The 20,020-nt window shown below is 37.5% G+C and overlaps 1 protein-coding gene across 3 annotated transcripts; it reads right to left on the reverse strand.

The window, feature by feature from the left end:
- Positions 1 to 1,130: 1,130 nt before the first annotated feature.
- Positions 1,131 to 10,436, reverse strand: LOC104106837 (probable polygalacturonase). 3 transcript variants are annotated; one of them, XR_011415969.1, is made up of 9 exons: positions 10,226 to 10,436; positions 10,069 to 10,105; positions 7,771 to 7,872; positions 6,139 to 7,054; positions 4,966 to 5,086; positions 3,017 to 3,191; positions 2,505 to 2,575; positions 1,396 to 2,192; positions 1,131 to 1,265 (listed from the first exon to the last, which is right to left on the reverse strand). XR_011415969.1 is itself a non-coding variant. In XM_009615480.4 (9 exons), exons 5-9 carry the CDS (start codon positions 6,592 to 6,594, stop codon positions 1,558 to 1,560), a joined length of 1,458 nt encoding a protein of 485 aa, XP_009613775.1. In that variant the 5' UTR covers positions 6,595 to 7,054; positions 7,771 to 7,872; positions 9,880 to 9,950; positions 10,069 to 10,105; positions 10,226 to 10,436; the 3' UTR covers positions 1,131 to 1,557. The 3 variants fall into 3 exon arrangements, 2 of the variants coding, with proteins under 2 accessions (XP_009613775.1, XP_009613774.1); XM_009615480.4 differs by adding an exon at positions 9,880 to 9,950 and having other exon boundaries at positions 1,131 to 2,192; XM_009615479.4 differs by having other exon boundaries at positions 1,131 to 2,192.
- Positions 10,437 to 20,020: the final 9,584 nt, after the last annotated feature.

Below are 20,020 nucleotides of genomic sequence, written 5' to 3' on the forward strand. Positions count from 1 at the left end.
GAAGTTGTTTTTCACTTATTCTCTTCTTCTTTCTCCTTTTTTTTGTCATACGTTAGTTCCATTTTTTCTCCCAAAAATACTTTATTGATATTTACAATATTATCCAACTTAAAATCCACTTACAATGGGTAAAAAAGGCTAACAACATTTTGCTAAGGGTCTTCGTGCTTTTAATATAATATAGATAATAGTAAAGCCAATAAACATTACCGGTCACTATAACGACAAAACCTGGTCATCAAAGTGATTTTACAATTTTATTGGGTAAAGTTTAATGACTTTACTATTATGGCGAGTAAAATTTAGTTTTAATAAGGTAAAATAGTTTTGTAATTTATTATTATAGTATGTAAAGTTTAGTTACTTAATTTATTGTTATAGTGCGTACAAATTCAGTTACTTAATATTGATTAAAAAAAAAAAACTTTACTACTATAACAGATAAATTTCAGTAACCATACCTGAAATTAACTCTTTACTAGAACTACTAATTAAAAAGAATGCAAAGAAAAAAAGAAAGGAATCGAACAAATAATTTTAAAAAAAAATTATAATGAATTCTGTTTAAAATAATCCAAAACCTCAAGGAAGAGAATACGTCTATTGATCAAAGCTTGGAGATCTTAAATTACGTCAGATCCTTGGGATTGATATATTTCTTTTCTATCATATAGTTTGTAAATTTTACTGAATCAAGTGATTAACAATCGAGAGCAATTTACTTGCGCTACTTGATTGACATTCATAAAGAGCATCTGATGAATTCACTTTTTTCATCGACCTTGACAAGTGATTGAATGCAAGAAAGATCTCTAATGTTAATGAATAAGCTAGTCCATTTCTAGTTACTAAAAGGTGAATTAGCAGTTTAAAAGTTTCTTAGGCTGTCTAAGGATACCAGCTTTTCGCGATCGCAATTTTCATGCTTTTAGTCCAACTCAACTTAACCTTGGTCCCAAATTTTACAGAGAGTGAATAATTTTCACCAATTTCATACCATTACATTAATTTGTGTAGTTCGTACGTTCTATCATGCATGTTTCATTTTAAAGACAACATATATTTGAAACTATGAGCATTTCTGTACATAATATAATATCCTTTATTTTTTATTCTAGCATGCCAAGCTATTCTAGCATTGAGAGTAAATTTTTATTCAATTGGTCAATAAAAAATGTGTGTAAAAACTTTCATAAGGTACAATAATGTAGCTCAATCTAGTCTGAAGAAAATTGAAACTGAAAACCACAGTAAAAAAGAAAGGACTTTCTTTCACCAGTTTCCTATTTGGCGTGGTATAAAAAATGTGTAAAAGCTTTCCTAAGGTACAATAATGTAGCTCAATCTAGTCTGAAGAAAATTGAGACTGTGAAAACCACAGTAAAAAGAAAGGACTTTCACCAGTTTCCTATTTGGCGTGGTATATGTATGAGAGGTCACCTTACCTAAAACTCTAAAACCAGAATATGACTACTTTCAAGTTTCAAGGGATAAAAGTTCACATTTTGAATTTTGCCAAAGTATAACTCGTATAAAATGACCAAAGGAACACCAAGTCTAATGAATTGAACACTGAAATGTGGATTCATTCTTCAGCAATTGGGAACAGGGTGCAGGGAAAATACTGCAGCTAGAACCAGAGATAAATTCACAGTTCCACCTCATAGTTGGGGCTAGCCCAAATATACTTATGTTTTCCATGTGTATGTCCAAAAATGGTGCTTCCTCAATGCCCTCTAGCAAGGGCGGTCTCTTTGATTCCAGACTGACCACGTTACTGATACGAATACCTCTTACTTTAGGTACTGCTTTCGGATCCCATCTCTCGTCGGGGTGGTCATTCGCTCCCCTGCTAAACCTAATCGGCACTTTCACTCTTTCCATTTTCATGTTATTTATCGTAATGTTGGTAATGTATCCACCTCTTCCTCTATCAGTTTTAATCCGCACGCCAGCTGCTGAATCTCTAACATATAAGTCTTCTATGATGACATTAGAAACACCTCCAGACATCTCACTGCCAATACCAACTCCTGAACATGTTGGAGTTGTGCCAGTCACTCTCCTTACAATGACATTTGAGCTTGGGCGAGCCATTTTCACGCCGTACTGGTCCCAACCACTTTTCACTGCTACAAGGTCATCACCACTTTCGATGTAACAATCTTCGATGCACACATTCACGCTGGAGTCTGCTAACAAAACAATTATGCGAATAAAATAAAAAGTTGTTAATACTCTTAATCAGACAATCTAGTTTGACATAAGGTATAAAATAGAGTGGGCAACTCTGTATGCCTGAGATACCATTGGTAAGATGGAAGGAGATATAAGTTTCTCTGGTTCAAATCGAAAGTGGGAATGAAACAGAGGTGATTATTCTTCCCTCCGTTCTAGTTAGCTAAAAATTTAGAGTACAGGAGATAAACTACAATATAGAAATTTCAAGATCATTCTTCTTTCTCCTAGTGGCAAATTTCAAGTATTACATACAGAGGATATACCTGGGTCTATGCCATCTGTGTTAGGGGCATTCCAAGGAGCCAAAATAGTCATATTTCTGATTACAATATTCCTGAAGCAAATGCAACATCAAGTGTCACTTTACCAGCTAATATGGGATAATTTGGTGAATAAAAGTAGTTATCTTGAGGAAACTGGAAAGCCAATGAAAGGAGGAGAGAACATGTTTATTTAACAAAGTTTTATGATAGAACTCTACATCTTTAAAGATTCTTTCTTGCCCTCAACATTCAAGACTAGCAAGAAGGATTACTTTGGCAACAATGGATCCTTTAAATATACTGGTTAATTATAGACGTCTAGTTATTTGATTGATTAATTGAATCATAATATCAACTTTTCAGAAAATACTATGCAGCAATGAGTAGCAATTTCCACGAGTAAAACTAATTACTTCTCCATTCATTAGCTGCCTAAAGACCGGGAACCAAACAAGTAGAGGCAAGTAGTATCATCCAAAATTTGATAAAGCAATTATCAAGAGAGTAGGGACCTGCAATAGACAGGATGAATTGTCCAAAACGGGGAGTTGAGGAATGTAAGATTATGGATCAGGATGTTCTGGGAGTTAATCAGCTCAACGAGATGGCCTCTGGTGTGGACCAGTGTTCTATTCCACCAAAGCTCCCACCACATCTTTCCCTGACCATCTACAGTTCCATTTTCCCCTGAAATTAAGCTGAGAAAATTGAAGAAAGGAAATAGGGGAATAGCAGGAAACAATGATCACTGAGATGAACTTATCAAAAGGAAAAGAAAGGAATGATCACTGAGATAAATATAACTATAAAGGCATATAATATTGCAAACTCATTAGAGTCTGTCTTTTAAGTTAGTAGACTAATAGAACTCTTACTTCTAAAACTATATACTATGAGCAGGTTAACAAATTACGATACAGGTGAAGTGGTTAAAAAGTTTAGCTACCATTATTTATGAGGCAATAGTACTTAATATTCAATTTATATCCTTAGTAGTAGAATGGTCATTGTTTGCAAGTGTGTACACAATCGTCATATGAAAGAAATGAATGAAAGCAAAACTTCTATTTCTAATTCTAAGGATTAAGTTTTCTGCTAACATAAGAAAATAGAAGAAAATTCTAAATGTGACAAATAAAGTAATTATTGAATCAATTTATCCCCTAAACAAATCTTTCGACTACTTTTGGAGAGTGGAGACTACTTTTGTGGCTTTTGTGTTGAGATCTTTAATCTAAGCACCATATTCCAAATTGTGTTGATCCACCAAAATTATCCAGCAAAGGACCTTCAGCATTTAATGCATATGACACATTGTTTACTGGCAAATTTGAGCATATATATATTCTTCAATAACTCTACTCAATCTTTTAAGTCGCATGTTAGCAGCTCTAACACAGGTAGGGGGGGGGGGGTGTAGGAAACACTTGAAACAAAATCTGAATCCCTTCTCCATGTTATCACCTCTAAGAATACCAAGGATCAGTTTAAAGAGCTTATACCGATTTAAAAACAAATGCCTTAGAATTTCGAGCATGGGCAGATATTTCTAATCCTAAAAATAAGTTACTAGTTATACATCGTGTAATTCAATACACTCTGAAGTTGTTGTTGCTTCAAGTGGAGCTAGAGTTCTTGACAGGTACTAGCTAACCTTAACGGTTAACATCCATCTAAACATTTATGATTTCGTCATGATCCAAATGAAAACATGGATAATAATCATCTTGGCGTCTATTTTCTTAGTTATTCCCCCTTTTCCATTCTATTTCTTTGTGTTCTCATTCACTAATTCTGACTATCAGCTTCAACACTAAATCCTCAATTGACATAATCTATCAACTAATTACATGTTAGAGTAGCAGTTCCAATGTAACAACCCAGTAGGAACTAGAGTTAGGTTCTCTACATTCTGTCACCATCACATGCCTAAAAACCAAAATGCAACAAATCTTAACAACTTGAACTTTCCAACGTATTAGACCTTACAGACATAATATTCAAGGAACTTCAACACTAGAATAGAATTCCACCTTTTGTTATGGTCCCTCCTAGCATGTTTAGTTTAGCACACTATATTCTAAACACACATTCCTGTAGATGTGTACGTTGCCTATAGTGTCGGCAGAAAGAAAATTGAGGCTAAGCATTTCCAGCTGCGAAATGAATACTTTAAATCTCAGAACCTATATATTTTCAATTAAAGGACATCAGCAAAAAAAGCAAGCACCACAGATTATTATGTTTTAATTTTTGTTGTCGATAAAGACGAGCACTAAAATCTTTTCTACAAGGTACTAAAACAAACAGTTAATTATTAATGCTGAACATCTTGAGTGCTTTTAATCAATACATATTTTGTCATTACAGTATCCTTTATAAGTTTTAAGCACAACTATCAAGTTGTTACTTACTTAGCAAGATCAATAATGACTTGTGAACGTATGGGGTAATTAATTACCTGTAATTACAACATTGGTGAGACCATTTCCATGGATGAGGCTAATATGTCTCGCTCCCAGCCTTTCTCTCCCTCTTCCATATGAAGGCAGAGCATTGATTAATGGCCATTCCTTTGGATCCTTTTAACAAACAGAAAAGAAATTCAGAATTTTGTGAAATATGAAACTATACAAGAAAACCACAGTAACTTTCACCTTCCCAAAGAAAGAAAAGAGTAGTAAAATAAACATGTGTTTGGACTGGAATGCCATGTGAGACAAAGTAAGACCTTAGACCCTAAATTAAACAAAGGAGGGGCTGCCCTTAGTCATCAGGGGATAAAATAACACGAGTTCTTTGACTAGTAACTGGATCTAGGCCAGCACTTGGGGATCAGATCCACTGGACAGAAATTGTAAAATTAACACTTAGCTTTATTGATACTACCAAATAGACAGACACTGGCAAACATCTATTTAATTGATTAAAATGGGCAAGATAATTTCTTTGTTAATCCCAACATAATTTGCTCTACAAAGAATCCAATCCCTTCTTTTGCAGTCTTAAGGTAACAGTTACATCTTTATGCTGGAAAGTAATTTTCTTCCCTGTATGTTCTTTGTCCACTTTACTCACCCCATTATAGTACTGAAATTCACCATCTTTTATCCCAGTTAATTAAAAGAAAGTAGCAAAACAAAATTTGGGAATATCCCTCCAACCACTTTCTGGCAGTAAGAAACACCAAGATTCCTCTTTCCCACCCCAAAAGATAGTTAAAATCCACCATCAAGTAGTGGAGTAATATTTTCTACATGGTTTTTATATTAGGAGTAGTAGTGATAGATGAGTAAAACGAAGATGTAATGAACATATAAAAAGTAAAACTTTGAGCTATTTATTAGAGCACATCACAACATGGATGCACAGATTAATAACAGATACCTCCCTCTGTTCCATAAACAGTATTACCATTTGGAAAGTAAAACAGGTTTTTTCTTTGATTACCAATTTCTCAAACTCTTTTCAAATATTTTGAATCATCATATGAGTAATTTTCAAATGAGTAAATTTTAATCTAATTTTTTTTGAAGTACTCCAGAGTTTTGACCCTGGCACTACGTAGTAAATGGGAAAAATAAAGAGAAGATTGAGAAGTATTAAAAGAGATTAGTAGAAGAAGTAGAATGACCTGAGAGCCCAAGATGCTAGCGCCTTGTTCGAGGAAGAGGGTGAAATTGCTAGTGAGATTGAAACTTCCCGTAAGCCACCTGCCTTTGGGAACAACTAGCTGGGACCCACCACTATCCGTGAAACGTGCCATAAATTCCATGGCCCGTTGAAATGCATCCGTGTTTGAGGTTTTGCCATCCCCAATCCCGCCGAAATCCCTGATCGACTTCACCACCTTCCTTGCCGGTACCTGCTTGAAGAAGTCAGAGCAGCTGCTGCTCATCTGAGGGCCGGACCGAGAGCCCGAGATTAATCCGAAATCCAAGGGGATCAACAAGCTGATTGAATATTCCCTGTTGATCTGTAGGAGGCTAATTAGAGCGATGACTGTGAATAGAAGCAGCAGAGATGCCCATGAAGGCCTTCTTAAGTTTCCCTTGATTCTGTTGATCAATATCTGGTTTTGTCCTTCCATACTTTCTCTGCATGTAGACACAATCTATGTCTACATGCAGAGAAAAAGAGAAATAAACTCTCCTATCACAAACAGAGAGATAGATTCCTACTAGGTTTCTTTGATTTGAGTCAACAAACTGGGCTATTCATTCATGCATGAAAAACTTGTAGAGAATAAGGGGGTTTGAGGGTGGTTGGGGTTTTGTCTTTGTCTTTGTCTTATTGATGAAATTTTGGAGTAGAGGTTGGAGGATGGTGGCATTTCGCCCAAAGTGCGTAATACTATGTGCCCCTGCTTATCTCAAAAAATTTTCAAGTACATGCAAAGATCACACTTATCTAAATAATAGTCAAAGCAAATTGGTCACGAATTCCTGAATTAGTTATTGAATTGTTGTCTTCAATTCCATTGCTATCTTCCTCACACTTTTGAATGGGATAAGTAGCAAGAATGAGAGATCGATCCCACTATTCACATCCTGAAGAGAAATTCAAAAGCAAAGGGTAAACTACTGAAATAATGTACCCACGGACACTAATTAAGATAGAAAGAAAAAGCACCCGAAAATCACCACGAAAGTCACCACGAGAGCTCAAGATAATTATAATAATAAAGAACAGGAGCAATGCATAATTACAATTTTCACATGATGAAAAAAGATCCAAATTAAACACGAAATTCTCACAAATATGAAAAAAGGAACGACAAATGCTTACACCCGTAACTACTCTTCAACTTCTTGATTCCAGAAGATCATTACGAAAATTTATGAAAATCTAAAACGGCACACAAAACTCCTAACTCTGTATGATGAATGCTTCCTCTATCGATTCACATGCCTTTCAATATCGACTCCTTAACATAAATTTTAGTCTAAGAAATACCTTAAATGTAACAAATGAAGATGCAACAACTGGAACTCAAAAAAGATGTCTCATAGGAAGTTGTATCTTTGATACAACTACCTTTCAATGAAGTTTCCTTCGTGTAACTCACAAAAGGTGCAAAAAGTAATGCAACCGTTGTTTACCTTCGAGCAGCAATAATATTTATATTAACTCGCTAAAATACTATAAAACACAATCATAAATTAGAAACTTCAACAAATTCAACTTGCAAACCAACAAAGATTGCTCATGTATTAGCACGTTAAAATATAAAATAAACCTAAAGTAGAAATTTGAATGAACGCACCTCTATAAATCTACAAACACATCATCACTAGTTTTTCCTTTTGTTTGGTGTAAAGGAAGGCTTCCCACAGTCTAATATCTTGCAGAGCTCATTAAATATAACCTATACAAATGAAAGTGTAACAAGATATGAAATAATAGCAAAACACCAAAGCAAGAGAATTTCAATTGGGTACGATAAGGACACCAATTAAGCGTCATCTTTTTTTAAGTGGATAAATTACAAATTAGACATCATAAAACGGATGAAAATAAAGATAAGAGATGACACGACAAACTCTAAGTAAGTTCATTTGCATAGCCCTTTTGGTAAAAGAGAATCTTATAAAAGATGGTTACCAAGGAAGTGCATGATCAAGAACATCCTGGTATGCAAAAAGTTAGAAGGATCTACAGATAGAGAGAAGTAACCACATCAATCAGTAAATGCAAAAATAGCCGAATATTCATAAGATCTTTGGCCCATGCTCTATATGGACGACCTTTTATCCAAGAAAAAGGACTCATCTGAAACCCACAAAAATTTTCAACCGGCAGGTCAGGATCGTCTAAACATGTTTTCCCTAAATTACCTGCCCATTCACATTCTAAGTGACGAAACAAACACAAATATCAGAAATCCATAATAACTCATAGGCTTTCTAGAAAATATTAACAGTCTTGATCCCGTCACGACTTGCCTCAAAACTGCCAATCGGTCCTAATTGCTTTGGATCTCTTCATTTTGGAGAAAAGAATCAAAATAAGTGGAGTTGTATTTTAACACTCTTGGACTAAAGCAAAAAAGCGAAAAAAATTTCTGGAATTCACTTTCAAAAGCCCTTTTTCCTGTACTAAAAAAGAAAGCTATAGTTTTGACTTTTGAAAAAGATTAACCATTGTACAATTCATGTTCTTAACAACACTCTTGACTCTTATCACCAGGGGCATACGCATGATTTTTCGTAAGCGGTGTCAATATTTACAGAAGAGTGGAGAATAAATAATATTAATTATCACATTACCTAAGAAGAAATAGCCTTAGTCAGGGCCGGCTCTAATGCCTTGTCTAATAAGGCGTGTGCCTAAGGCCCCCAAATTTGGGGGGCCCCATTTTTTAGAAATAATTGGTATATAATAATTTAAATAAAATAAAATTTAGAGTTTTTAGTACAAAAGCAGACTTTTTCATATAAAACAAAAGAAAATTTTCTAGATATGTAAATAAAGTAATCATTTGGCTTACTTAAAAATGGGTAGTATGAAAATATTTTCTAACGTGTGATTTGACAAGAAAAAATAGTACAAATAGAAGATACTATACACTCAATCAAATAAAACGGCTTGATTCTTTTTCAAATGTTTATATTGCTTATAGAATAGTGTTATTAGTTTTAATAACAGTTTCCTAAGTGATAACAAGTTTTTCAAAATTAAAATTGATAAATCTTAGTTAAGATAAATAATATCTCAAGAAAGATTAAATGGGTTGGCTATAATATCAATTGAAAAGGAATTATTGGAAGAAATCGATTATAAAAAAATTATTAACAACTTTGCATCTCAAAAAGTTAGAAGAATAGACTTCAAATAAAAATATATATTATAATCTTTTAAAAAAAATTTAGGCCTCATATTAAACTTTGGCTTTAGGCCACATATGAGCTTGAGTCGCCCTGGCCTTAGTCCATTGGAGTTTTTTGAGGTTTATGTTAGAAGAGGTCGTGAGTTCAGTTCTACCTATCTACAATTTTTGACAATAGAGGCTCTCTCAAATATTTGCCAAAAAGATGATCTAGTTGAGGTTCGAACCTCTTAGAGCAAAATTAGGAACTTAACCAGTGTGCTAAGCAACAATATATTGTCATTTCCTTTATCTTATTATTTCCTCACCGTATTACTACATACATCTAGTATAATTTTCCGATGAAGCGGTGTCACGTGACATTGCTTTGTTCCACGTGCATCCGCCCCTGCTTATCATGCATCCATTACAAAATATTTTCAGATGCGGAGCCAGAATTTCAACTTTATGAGTTCTGAATCTTAGAACGACGACTTAAGTGCTAATAACTGAATTTTAAATTTAATATTTGTACATATTTAATAAAATTCTTAACACAAAATGTACCGTTTGAACAAAAGCTAATGGGTTTCGCCGATCCCGTAGCCGGCTTCTAGCTCCGCCCCGTTATGTGATTACTTACAAAAGAAACACAAACTCTAAAGCAAAAATAATGATAACAAAAAACACCAAAAACAAAACTATCTAAATTCAGTGGTAAGAAATTAGAAACAATGAGCAAATAATCTCCATTACCTGGCGGTGAGAACCTGAACTTGGAGCAGAGCAACAACTGGAAACAAAAAAACGAAGAATCAAATTGAATTATAATCTGACAAATAGGGAGAATGTTATAAAATTTAACACCAACAATAATAATCCCAATTATATATATAATAACGAGAAATTTTACCACTTTTGAAGATCGTTTTCGTTATTAACACAAAAAATCAAAAAAGAACAAAAGAAAAGAATTTTTTTGCAACTAGTGGATTTCCGCCTGGCCCAGATTACTGATGACCTGATTTAGGATCCGAAAAAGACGGAGAAAAATGAGTGAAAGAAGATGAAGAAAGGAAGACAACTTTAGAGTTTTCTTTTAACACGACACATAAGCGTCTTTTGTGATTTGTTTAACTGAACCAAACGACTCCTTATAGTGAATTTTGAGGTTTTTTATTTTATTTTTTAAAATTTTTATAACGGAACTGATGAATTAATAGTTTTAAAATACCAACAAAAATGAGGAAATAGATAAATATTAAGAGACGTGGCACCTTACTGTTATATTACCGTAATTATATAGATACTACGCGTTACTCTGCGCTTCATATGGCTGTTCTTTTAGCAATACGATTTTATTTATGATATGAAATATTATTACAGTTAACAATATTGATATTGAAATTATAATTGAAAAGATAATATTTTAGTATTATGAATATGAAATTAACTATTTTATATCATTTGTATTGGAAAAATTATAGTCTATTTTTTTGGTGTACGACATCTATGAAAAATTGGTATTAATAGCTGAATTAATATACACCGTAAAATTCTAATTATACCATTTTTATTTATTGCAACTGTTAAATCAAATTATGCCGATATATATTTGCTTGAACATTTTCGGTTCGCTCGTTTCTTGATTGGTTGCAAATCACTTGTTTGGCGTGACTTGATTTTTTGTCTCTCTTTTGCAACTAACGTCTCTGTGTGGAAGATAGCAATGGAATAATTCAATAACTAATTCAGGAATTCGTGACCAATTTGCTTTGACTATTATTTAGATAAGTGTGATCTTTGCATGTACTTGAAAATTTTATGAGATAAGCAGGGGCACATAGTATTACGCACTTTGCTGAGCCGACCGATGAAGCACCCCGACCACTTAGGAAGATATCCATAATGCTTACTGCACTGAAGTCCGAGCAGACAATGATGACCTCAAGTTGACGACTCATCTAAGTACAAGACGAGCCAAGGAGAGAACAAAGAGATAACATAAGGAGGGATCACCCAGTTTCACGGCGAAACAGGGAACGACATCAGCCATACGTCAGGGCCCCTGTCCCTTCCTGCCCTCCGCTATCATGATGGCCCATCTAGGCAGAAAATGGGGACTCATAGGAATGAGAGTGGTATGCCCCCTTGTTATCTACCCATAATTTTTGTGTGTCACCTACAAAAATAGTCTATGCCTTAAGAAACTTGGAATGAAGGTGAAGTGGCCACCAAAGATGAGTTCCGACCCAAGCACCAGAAAGTTCGACGGTCTGTGCGAATTCCACCAAGAACACAGACACAAGACAGAAGATTGCATTGCCGTAAGGCAAGAGGTTGTGAACATGTTGCAGCAAGGACACTTCAAAGAGCTGTTGAGCGACAGGTGGAGGAATAACTTCGCCAGGGGTCATGAACTCCAAGGTCCACCGAAGCCGTCATCACCAGCTCGTACCATCAACACGATTATCGGCTGAAGCAACGATGCCTCCATTATCGGCATTACGTTCACCGCCCCTCACAAGCTCAAAAGATCCATCACCCACGAACGATGTGACAAACTCGAAGAAAGTATTATCTTTGACGAGTCACATGTAGACGGTTTGACTTTCCTGCACAACGATGCTCTCGTCATTACTTTACAAATTTTAGGTACTGATGTCAAATGTATGGTAGATGATGGGAGTGGAGCATGCATTATCCATCCTCGATTCCTCGGCCAGATGAGACTCGAGGATAAGATAGTACAACATTGCATCACACTAACCGATTTTAATAATGTAGTTGAATGTACATCAAGTGAAATCACACTCCCCGTCTTGGCCGACAGCATAACTTTGGAGACAACATTCCACATCAAGGACCAGGACACCGTCTACAATGCCATAGTAGGACGATCATGGATATATACCATGAGAGTCGTCCCCTACAGCCTGTACCAAGTACTCAAGTTCTCAACACCTTGGGGAATATTCAGTATACGAGGTATGCAACGCATGTCCCGAGAATGCTACCGCATCGCCTTGGATAACGCGACAACCCAACAAAAGAAAGACAAGGAAAAAGAGGCATAGCAATCAACAGGGTCGAGGTCGATGCCAGAAGAGACCAGAGACGTCATCATTGACCCTAAAACCATCGAAGCCGCAGACTCAACTATAAAGGACCTCGACCCCGTTTAATTAGATTCCAACAACCCCAGCAAAAAGGCCTACATGGGCTGCAAACTCCAAGAACCAGGTAAATTTAGCCAATTTTTAATAACTAACGCAGATTTATTCACCTTCAGCCATGCAGATATGTCGGGCATCCCCAAGGATATCGCCACTCACAAAATGAACGTCGATCCATTCTATACCCTGGTAAGGTAGGTTAGACGAAAATTCAACCCCGCCATTAATGATGCCGTCCATGAGGAGGTGGAGAAGCTATTAGAAAATGGCTCCATCAAGGAGTCGAAATACCTAAAGTGGATGGCCAACGTAGTGATGGTCAAAACTAAAAACGAAAAATGGAAGATGTGTAGAGACTTCACAGACTTAAGCAAAGCATGCCCGAAGGATTCATTCTCATTGCCACATATCGATCAACTCATCTACACGACAGCCGGGCACGAGCTGATGAGTTTCTTGGACGCATACTCGGGCTATAACCAGATACTTATGGAAGAAGAGGACCAGGAGAAAACTACGCTCATCACCCACCGGGGAACATACTGTTACAAGGTCATGATGTTCGGGTTGAAAAACGCAGGAGCCACCTACCAAAGATTGGTCACAAAAATGTTCAAGGATCATCTTGGCAAGACCATGAAGGTATATATCGACGACATGCTAGTCAAATTCATAAGGGCGGAGGACCTTAACGACTATTTGAGGGAAGCTTTCGACATACTAAGACGATACGGAATGAAACTAAACCTAGAGAAATGCGCGTTTGGCGTAGCCTCAGGGAAGTTTTTGGGTTTCTTAGTGTCACAACAGGGGAACGAAGTCAATTCAGACCAAATTAAATTTATCATATGGATATCGGAGATCCTAACTACTAAGAAGCAAGTCCAAAGGTTGACTGGTCGAAATCGAGATTCATCTCGTGTTCATCTGATAGATGTCACAGATATTTTGGCATACTAAAAAAGGATAACAACCTCGAGTGGATGCCCAATTGCGTACAAGCTCTGCGAGAGCTGAAGGTGTATCTGTCGTCACCACCTCTGCTCTCGAAGCCCGAACTCGGGGAATACCTCCTCGTCTACCTCACTATCTCTGAAGTGGAAGTAAGTGCAGTCCCAATCCGAAAAAGTAAAGGTACGCAATCTCCCATTTATTACATTAGCAAAACACTTATCGTCACTGAGATGAGGTACCCATACCTCGAAAAACTGGCCCTGGCACCGATCGTAGCTTCACGAAAGCTTAGACCTTATTTCAAGTTCCACCCTATCTCGGTCGTTACCACATTCCCTCTAAGAAGAATTTTACATAGATCCGAATTGTCAGGGAGGCTGACCCAGTAGGCCATCAAACTGAGCGAGCACGATATCATATATCAGTCGTGAACATCAATAAAGTTGCAAGTGCTCGCCGACTTCGTCGCAGACTTTAGCGCAAAGATAATTCCCGAGGTCGAGAATGAAGTTGTTCAAGCTTCTCTCCAAACACAAGACCTCTGGGTCCTATACACTACGATGAGGCATCCAATGCTTCCGGATCTTGATTGGGGCTTTTACTCGAGGTCCCTACCAGAGAAGTAATTCAACAGTCCATATGATGCCCAGATATGACTAACAACAAGGTTGAGTATGGGGCCGTAATTGCAGGATTGAGCGTCTCAAATATGGGGTGAAGCGGTTGAAGCCCCACTGTGATTCATAGCTCGTAGTCAACCAAGTCACATGGACTTTCCTAATTAAGTAACAAAGGTTGCAAAAAATATCAGATCGAGATCTGTATACTGCTACCCAAGTTCGACAAATTCCAGCTCAACCAGATCCCGCGTGTCTAGAATGTCGAAGCCGACGGCCTCGCCAAATTGGCCGCAGCCACCAAAAGCATCACGACCAGGGATAAAAGTATAGTCCACCTCCTCAACTTATCATTGGACCAAATCGAGGTAAGATCTATAAGTTTAACTTGGGATTGGTGCAATTGTATTGTCACCTACTTGTAGGACGACACGCTCCGAAACGACCAAAATGAAGCCAAAAAACTGAGATGCAGCCAACCAGATATAACCTTCTCCATAACGAATTATACCAGAGAACATACGGTGGCCCACTGGCGAAGTGTTTGGGTCCAAACCAAACCCAACGCGTTCTCGAAGAAGTTCATGAAGGCCATTACGATGCTCATTCGGCTATCGAGCGCTCGCTAGGTGTCTCATACATGCAGGATACTACTGGCCCACCATGAATAAAGACGCCTTAGAATTTGTGAAGAAATATGAATAATGCCAGAAATACGCCACAATAATTCACCAAGTAGGCGAACATCTGCACTCACTCACCTCTCCATGGTCGTTCATCAAGTGGGGGATGGATATCATGGCCCCCCTCCCGGCAGGGCAAGGTAATGTACGATTTCTTTTAGTTTTAATTGACTATTTCTCTAAATGGGTGGAAGCAGGAGCGTTCGCATAAATATGCGAACAAGAGCTAATCGCCTTCATATGGAAAAACATCATCTGCCGATTAGGCCTACCCAAAGAGATCAACTACGACAACGGACCCCAATTTACGGGAAAGAAAACCGCTGAATACTTCGAAAAATATAATATTAAGAGGATACTATCAACCCCCTATTATCCAGTGGGTAACGGGCAGACAGAATCCTCCAACAAGTCCATAGTAAACATCATGAAGAAAAAACTCGAAGACGCCAAGGGACTATAACTAGAAATACTCCCAGAAGTATTAGGGGCATATAGAACTACCCCGAAGACAAGCCCAGGAGAGATGCCATATCCTATGGTCTACGGAACTGAAACAGTCATACCGGTCGAAGTCGGAGAACCCAACCTAAGGTACTTCCATGAAAGCGGCACTAGCAATGGCGAGAGTAGAAGGCAAGAGCTTGATGAGATCGACGAATGAAGATATATGTCGTACATAAGGATGGTCACCTAAAAGCAGCAAGTGGAATGTTGCTACAACAAGAAGTCAAAGGTCCGGCCGCTCAAAGTCGGAGACTACGTACTCAAAGCCAAAACCCAAGCAAGTAGAGATCCACGAGAAGGCAAACTGGGTACAAACTGGTATTGTCCGTACAAAATTACATCCAAAGCAAATAAGGGTTCATTCCAACTAGAGATAATGGAAGAAAAACAACTGCCAAACATTTGGAACATCAGCCAACTCAAATACTTCACCTTCTAAAAAGGAAAAAGCACCCCCGAGTCGTACTCTTTTTACCTCACTTGAGTTTTGTCCCATTAGGGTTTTCTCAAGGAGGTTTATAATGAGGCGACAAAAAGGACACTTCGAGTCAAAGTATGTGTAGAACGGACTGGTTTCTTTTCATTGCCCGACTCCTCAATACTCTCCAAGTCGAACAATGAAGGGAATAGATATACCAGTAGTGGGACTAAAATGCTAGCCAATGCCCAAAGTTGTAACTTTCTCTAATTATGTAATCAATGCAACAATGTCAAAGTAATAGAAATTTATGATTATCAAAACCGCCTTAGCAAATCTGTAAGTTCGACCAAGCTCGAACAACACCTACCGGGCCTCGGCTGTGATTTAATTAAAGGTTAAGTTCGACCAAGTTCGAACAACACCTATCGGCCCTCGGCCGCGATTTAATTAAAGGTTAAGTTCGACCAAGTTCGAACAACACCTACCGGCCCTCGATTGCGATTTAATTAAAGGTTAAGTTAGACTAAGTTCGAACAACACCTATCGGCCCTTGATCACGTCCAAATGCACGCCTCTAAATATGGTATGAAATGGTCGATTGCAATTATAGTAACCCAATGAAGAGTCAGGGTCGAATCCACATGGAGCTAAGATGAGAGTTATGAGCATATATTCTAAAGTGCGTGATTGAATTATCTTAATTTGTACTTCCACAAAAAGGTTTTGTTTCTGTTTCTAATTTTATACTAAAGTTTGCAGAATAAAGAAAGCAGACTAGGAATAGTTGTTTTGATGTTTTTCAAATTGATAAAAAGCCTAGGGCTGTGACCATTACGTAGGTGTTTGACTAATGGAATAAAAACTTTAATTCTTGTTTTGTTTATCGGGGTGTATTATAGATATCAACTCTCAAATACCCACTAAATACCTCTCGGTCAGAGAGTGGTTTTGCCCAATTTGGCTTTCTCAAGACCAAATGGGTATCACACAAAATAGTTGATAAAAGCTCAAGTCGGGTTATTACTATCTCTAGGTTGAACCCTTTAATTGGGTTAATCAATCTCTCAATTGACCCAATTCCTTGTTAGCCAAGTTTTCCTAGACTAAGTCTCTCTTTCTTAAGAAGAGACTAAGTCAAATAGGTATGAATTAATGTTTGCAACCATTAATTCCACAAATTAAAACATGAACTAGGCTAAATAATAAACACCCAATCATAAACAAGCACTAAATTAGATATCCATAAGGTTTACACACTAGGGTTGGGTCACAACCCTAATAACAATCTAGCTACTCATGCTTGGGGTTGAAGAAAAAGAAGAATAAAGACTAATTAAACTCATAATGTAAGATTAAAATAATAAAATCTATTGTAAAATACACCAAAATATAGTAAACTTCTAAAAGAGGCAAAGAAAAACGGCTACAGTACTTGCTGATATAAAAACTTGACCTAATTTTATGAAACTCGTCTATTTATACAAGGCTGGAAATTTCGGACAAAAGTGCCATTCGGGAGGTTCTGCGGCCGTACAATTCCATGTGCGCTCCGCAGAACTCTCCATCTGATAGGAGCTGGAATTTTACGGCCGCATAATTCTGAACTGCGGCCGCGAGGCAATATTTCTGAGGTCCGTAGATTTAGTACTGCAGCCGCAAGACACTGTTTTGCGGTTCGCAATAATATGATTGCGGCCGCAAGATAATCTTCTGCGGCCGCACAAATCTTGTGCGGACCGCAATTCGAGGAAGCTCTCGACTTAGCTTTTTTGTCATCTCTCTGATATTGGATTCTAGCCTAGCTTTTGTGGCCGCAAAATTCATGTGCGGTCCACAATTTGCACAAAAGTTTGCTGAGTTTTCCTTCTTTGAGTGCAGCCGCAGATGGAATTCTGCGGACCGCACATTGTAAGCTTCTGTGCCTTTTACTGCCTTGTGTTTAGACTACTCATTTTTAAGTTAGATTTAACCTCGGGAGTCCAATATCCAGCATTCCTGCAATTTTGCACATTTTATTAGTTTCAAGAACACAATTCAATGCTTTTTGACTAAAACAGAAGCTAAAAGGTGCTAATAAATAGTCAAAATCCCCACTTATCAACTCCCCCAAACTTAAGTCTTTGCTTGTCCTCAAGCAAACAAAGTAGTTCCCACCTCCACAAGTTAAGGGTCATTTCAGCCAGTCAAAGGTGAGCCATTCACACATCAGTTGGGACTAGCAATTATCCACACTACTTATGTATTATCAACAAGGCGACAAGTTAAACATTCATGCACATATAGTTCTAATATGACACTTGAGCATAAAGAGTTGACTTTATTCATCACGGAAGCTCTCTCTCTCATGTAGGACATTGTGGATCCCAAAGTCCTCCTCTACTCTCCGTTTGCATGTCTCACTTAAGAATTTTAGCACTCAGTCCAAAGGATTTATGAAAGGTTCACTCATCTCTCTCAAGTGAATGTCGCAAGTGCGGCTTCAAGTACCATTTAATGGCCCCTCATGTAGATCGCCACTAATGTAAACTCACTCGGCTTGAAATCAAGTAGGGCTTCTTTTGGGATGTAATGAAGGCTTTTGGATTAGGGTTGGATACACTACAGTTTAGTGGGTTCACCTTTCCTTAAGCACTCAATTCTTTTTACTCTCGACTCACACTTTGCCAATTATTTGAGGCACCTTCTTTTTCTTGGGGAACTAGAGAGACTTAACATCACTATTTCTTGATCATGACATTCATTTTTGCCCTCTTTGATTTTTCCATGTTTTGGATCATTACCTCTCTTTGAATCCCTTCAACTCTTCCACTTATTCATTTTTTTGCATTTTTGTTTTTGTTTTTTTCTCTTCTTGTCTTTCCTTCTCATAATTTATTTTTCTCTTTTTGTGCCTTGATACCTCTTTCAAGTTCCTCGTCTCTCCCCCAAACTTGCATTTTAGCCAATTGTTTCACAAGAGTGTTAAGGAAACCTCGGATGCCAAGAGAGGGTCACGACAAAATGGGTAAAGGCTTGTAACATGCTTATCAAATGAGAAAGGTACGAGGCTCAAATGGGTTGACTAGAGATAACAATATTGGTAGGCAATGAAAAATTCAAACGGGGCAAGGAAAGCCTACAATCACTTCTCAAGCCAAGAAAAACTTAAGATTTCGCCTTAAAACACATTTTGGGCAAGTTCTAGACCATTCGCACGGGTACTTGGACTAGCAACAAAGCATCTCACCCCTAACGCAACTGGATTGTTAAAGAGGATGGAGTCGCGGGCTCATAATGACCACATTCAAGATTTAATGTCAATATGGTTCGATTAAACCACTTGATGATTGCCTAAGTCAACACTAGAGTCACAAAGTCACTAACTAGCACTATATCTTTCTAAAACTTTGTTTCTAACCATAAGCACGTAGTTAAGTATGTTGGAACCAAGTGAAGCATGTTTGACTCTTCGAGCATGACTTAATTAGGTCTTTTTATTCATTACTACTACTGTTATTACTTAAACAACAAAAATTCAGTCCCTTAAGAAGGTTGTCACACTATCCATCGTTGGGAAGAGTCACACGGTTCACTCAAAACCTACCCTTGGAAAGAACCGTGGCATTAAGAAAACCAAAGGTTTATTATCTACTAAAACATAAAAAGAAGCTACTAAATCAAAACGAAACTACTAATTCAAAAAGAAGCTACTAAATTAAACACTAACCAATAAGAAATAAACATAAAGAAGCTACAAAGCAAAAAACTATCGAAAGCATAACGAATATACATAATGAGGGAGAAGAAGAAGATATATACATAATGAGAGAAGAAGAAGAAAATAGTATCAAGTTATTACAAGCCAAATGTCTTAGAATCAATAAATAAGATCAAATAAACTCCACCCCATGAATAAAAATAAGAATTATTCCCAATGCTTAACAAAATAAGAGTAAAGGAAGGGTAAGAGTGAAGAAGAACTCCCAATGGCTCCTTGGACATCTCTGTGTCCACAGCAATGTCACTAACCTCAGACTCATCCAACTGGATCTCATCATCCTCAACTCTGGCAGTGACTGGGTTGGTGAACATCTGACGCACTGCCTCGACAGTGTCAGCAGCAAAGTATGGCTCCTTAAACTGGCCAGCTGGTGCCACCGGTGCTATAGGATCTGGTCCTGGATGGTGTGGGTCAATCATACAGATTTACAGTGATTGTCGACATCAATCTGTTGAGGCTTGCCAATGCATGGGAGACTCACAACGCAGAAAGTGGAGTAGTAGGCATGGGCATCGGCTTCAAAGCCGAGGTAGAATCTGTGACAGGAACTGTTGTATGAATCGAGGATGGTGGTGGAGGCAAAACTGCGG

This window comes from Nicotiana tomentosiformis, chromosome 5, assembly GCF_000390325.3.
Source record: "Nicotiana tomentosiformis chromosome 5, ASM39032v3, whole genome shotgun sequence".
In the NCBI taxonomy this organism is placed as follows: domain Eukaryota; kingdom Viridiplantae; phylum Streptophyta; class Magnoliopsida; order Solanales; family Solanaceae; genus Nicotiana; species Nicotiana tomentosiformis.

Bases quoted from the DNA above. Each gene is read 5' to 3' on its own strand.
- LOC104106837 (XM_009615479.4), bottom strand. From the start codon at position 6,594: ATGGAAGGACAAAACCAGATATTGATCAACAGAATCAAGGGAAACTTA. The intron at 3,192-4,965 runs GTAATTAATTAC...GCTTAATTTCAG, and splicing joins CACCAATGTTGTAATTACAG to GGGAAAATGGAACTGTAGAT. The intron at 2,576-3,016 runs GTCCCTACTCTC...CATTTGCTTCAG, and splicing joins ATTCATCCTGTCTATTGCAG to GAATATTGTAATCAGAAATA.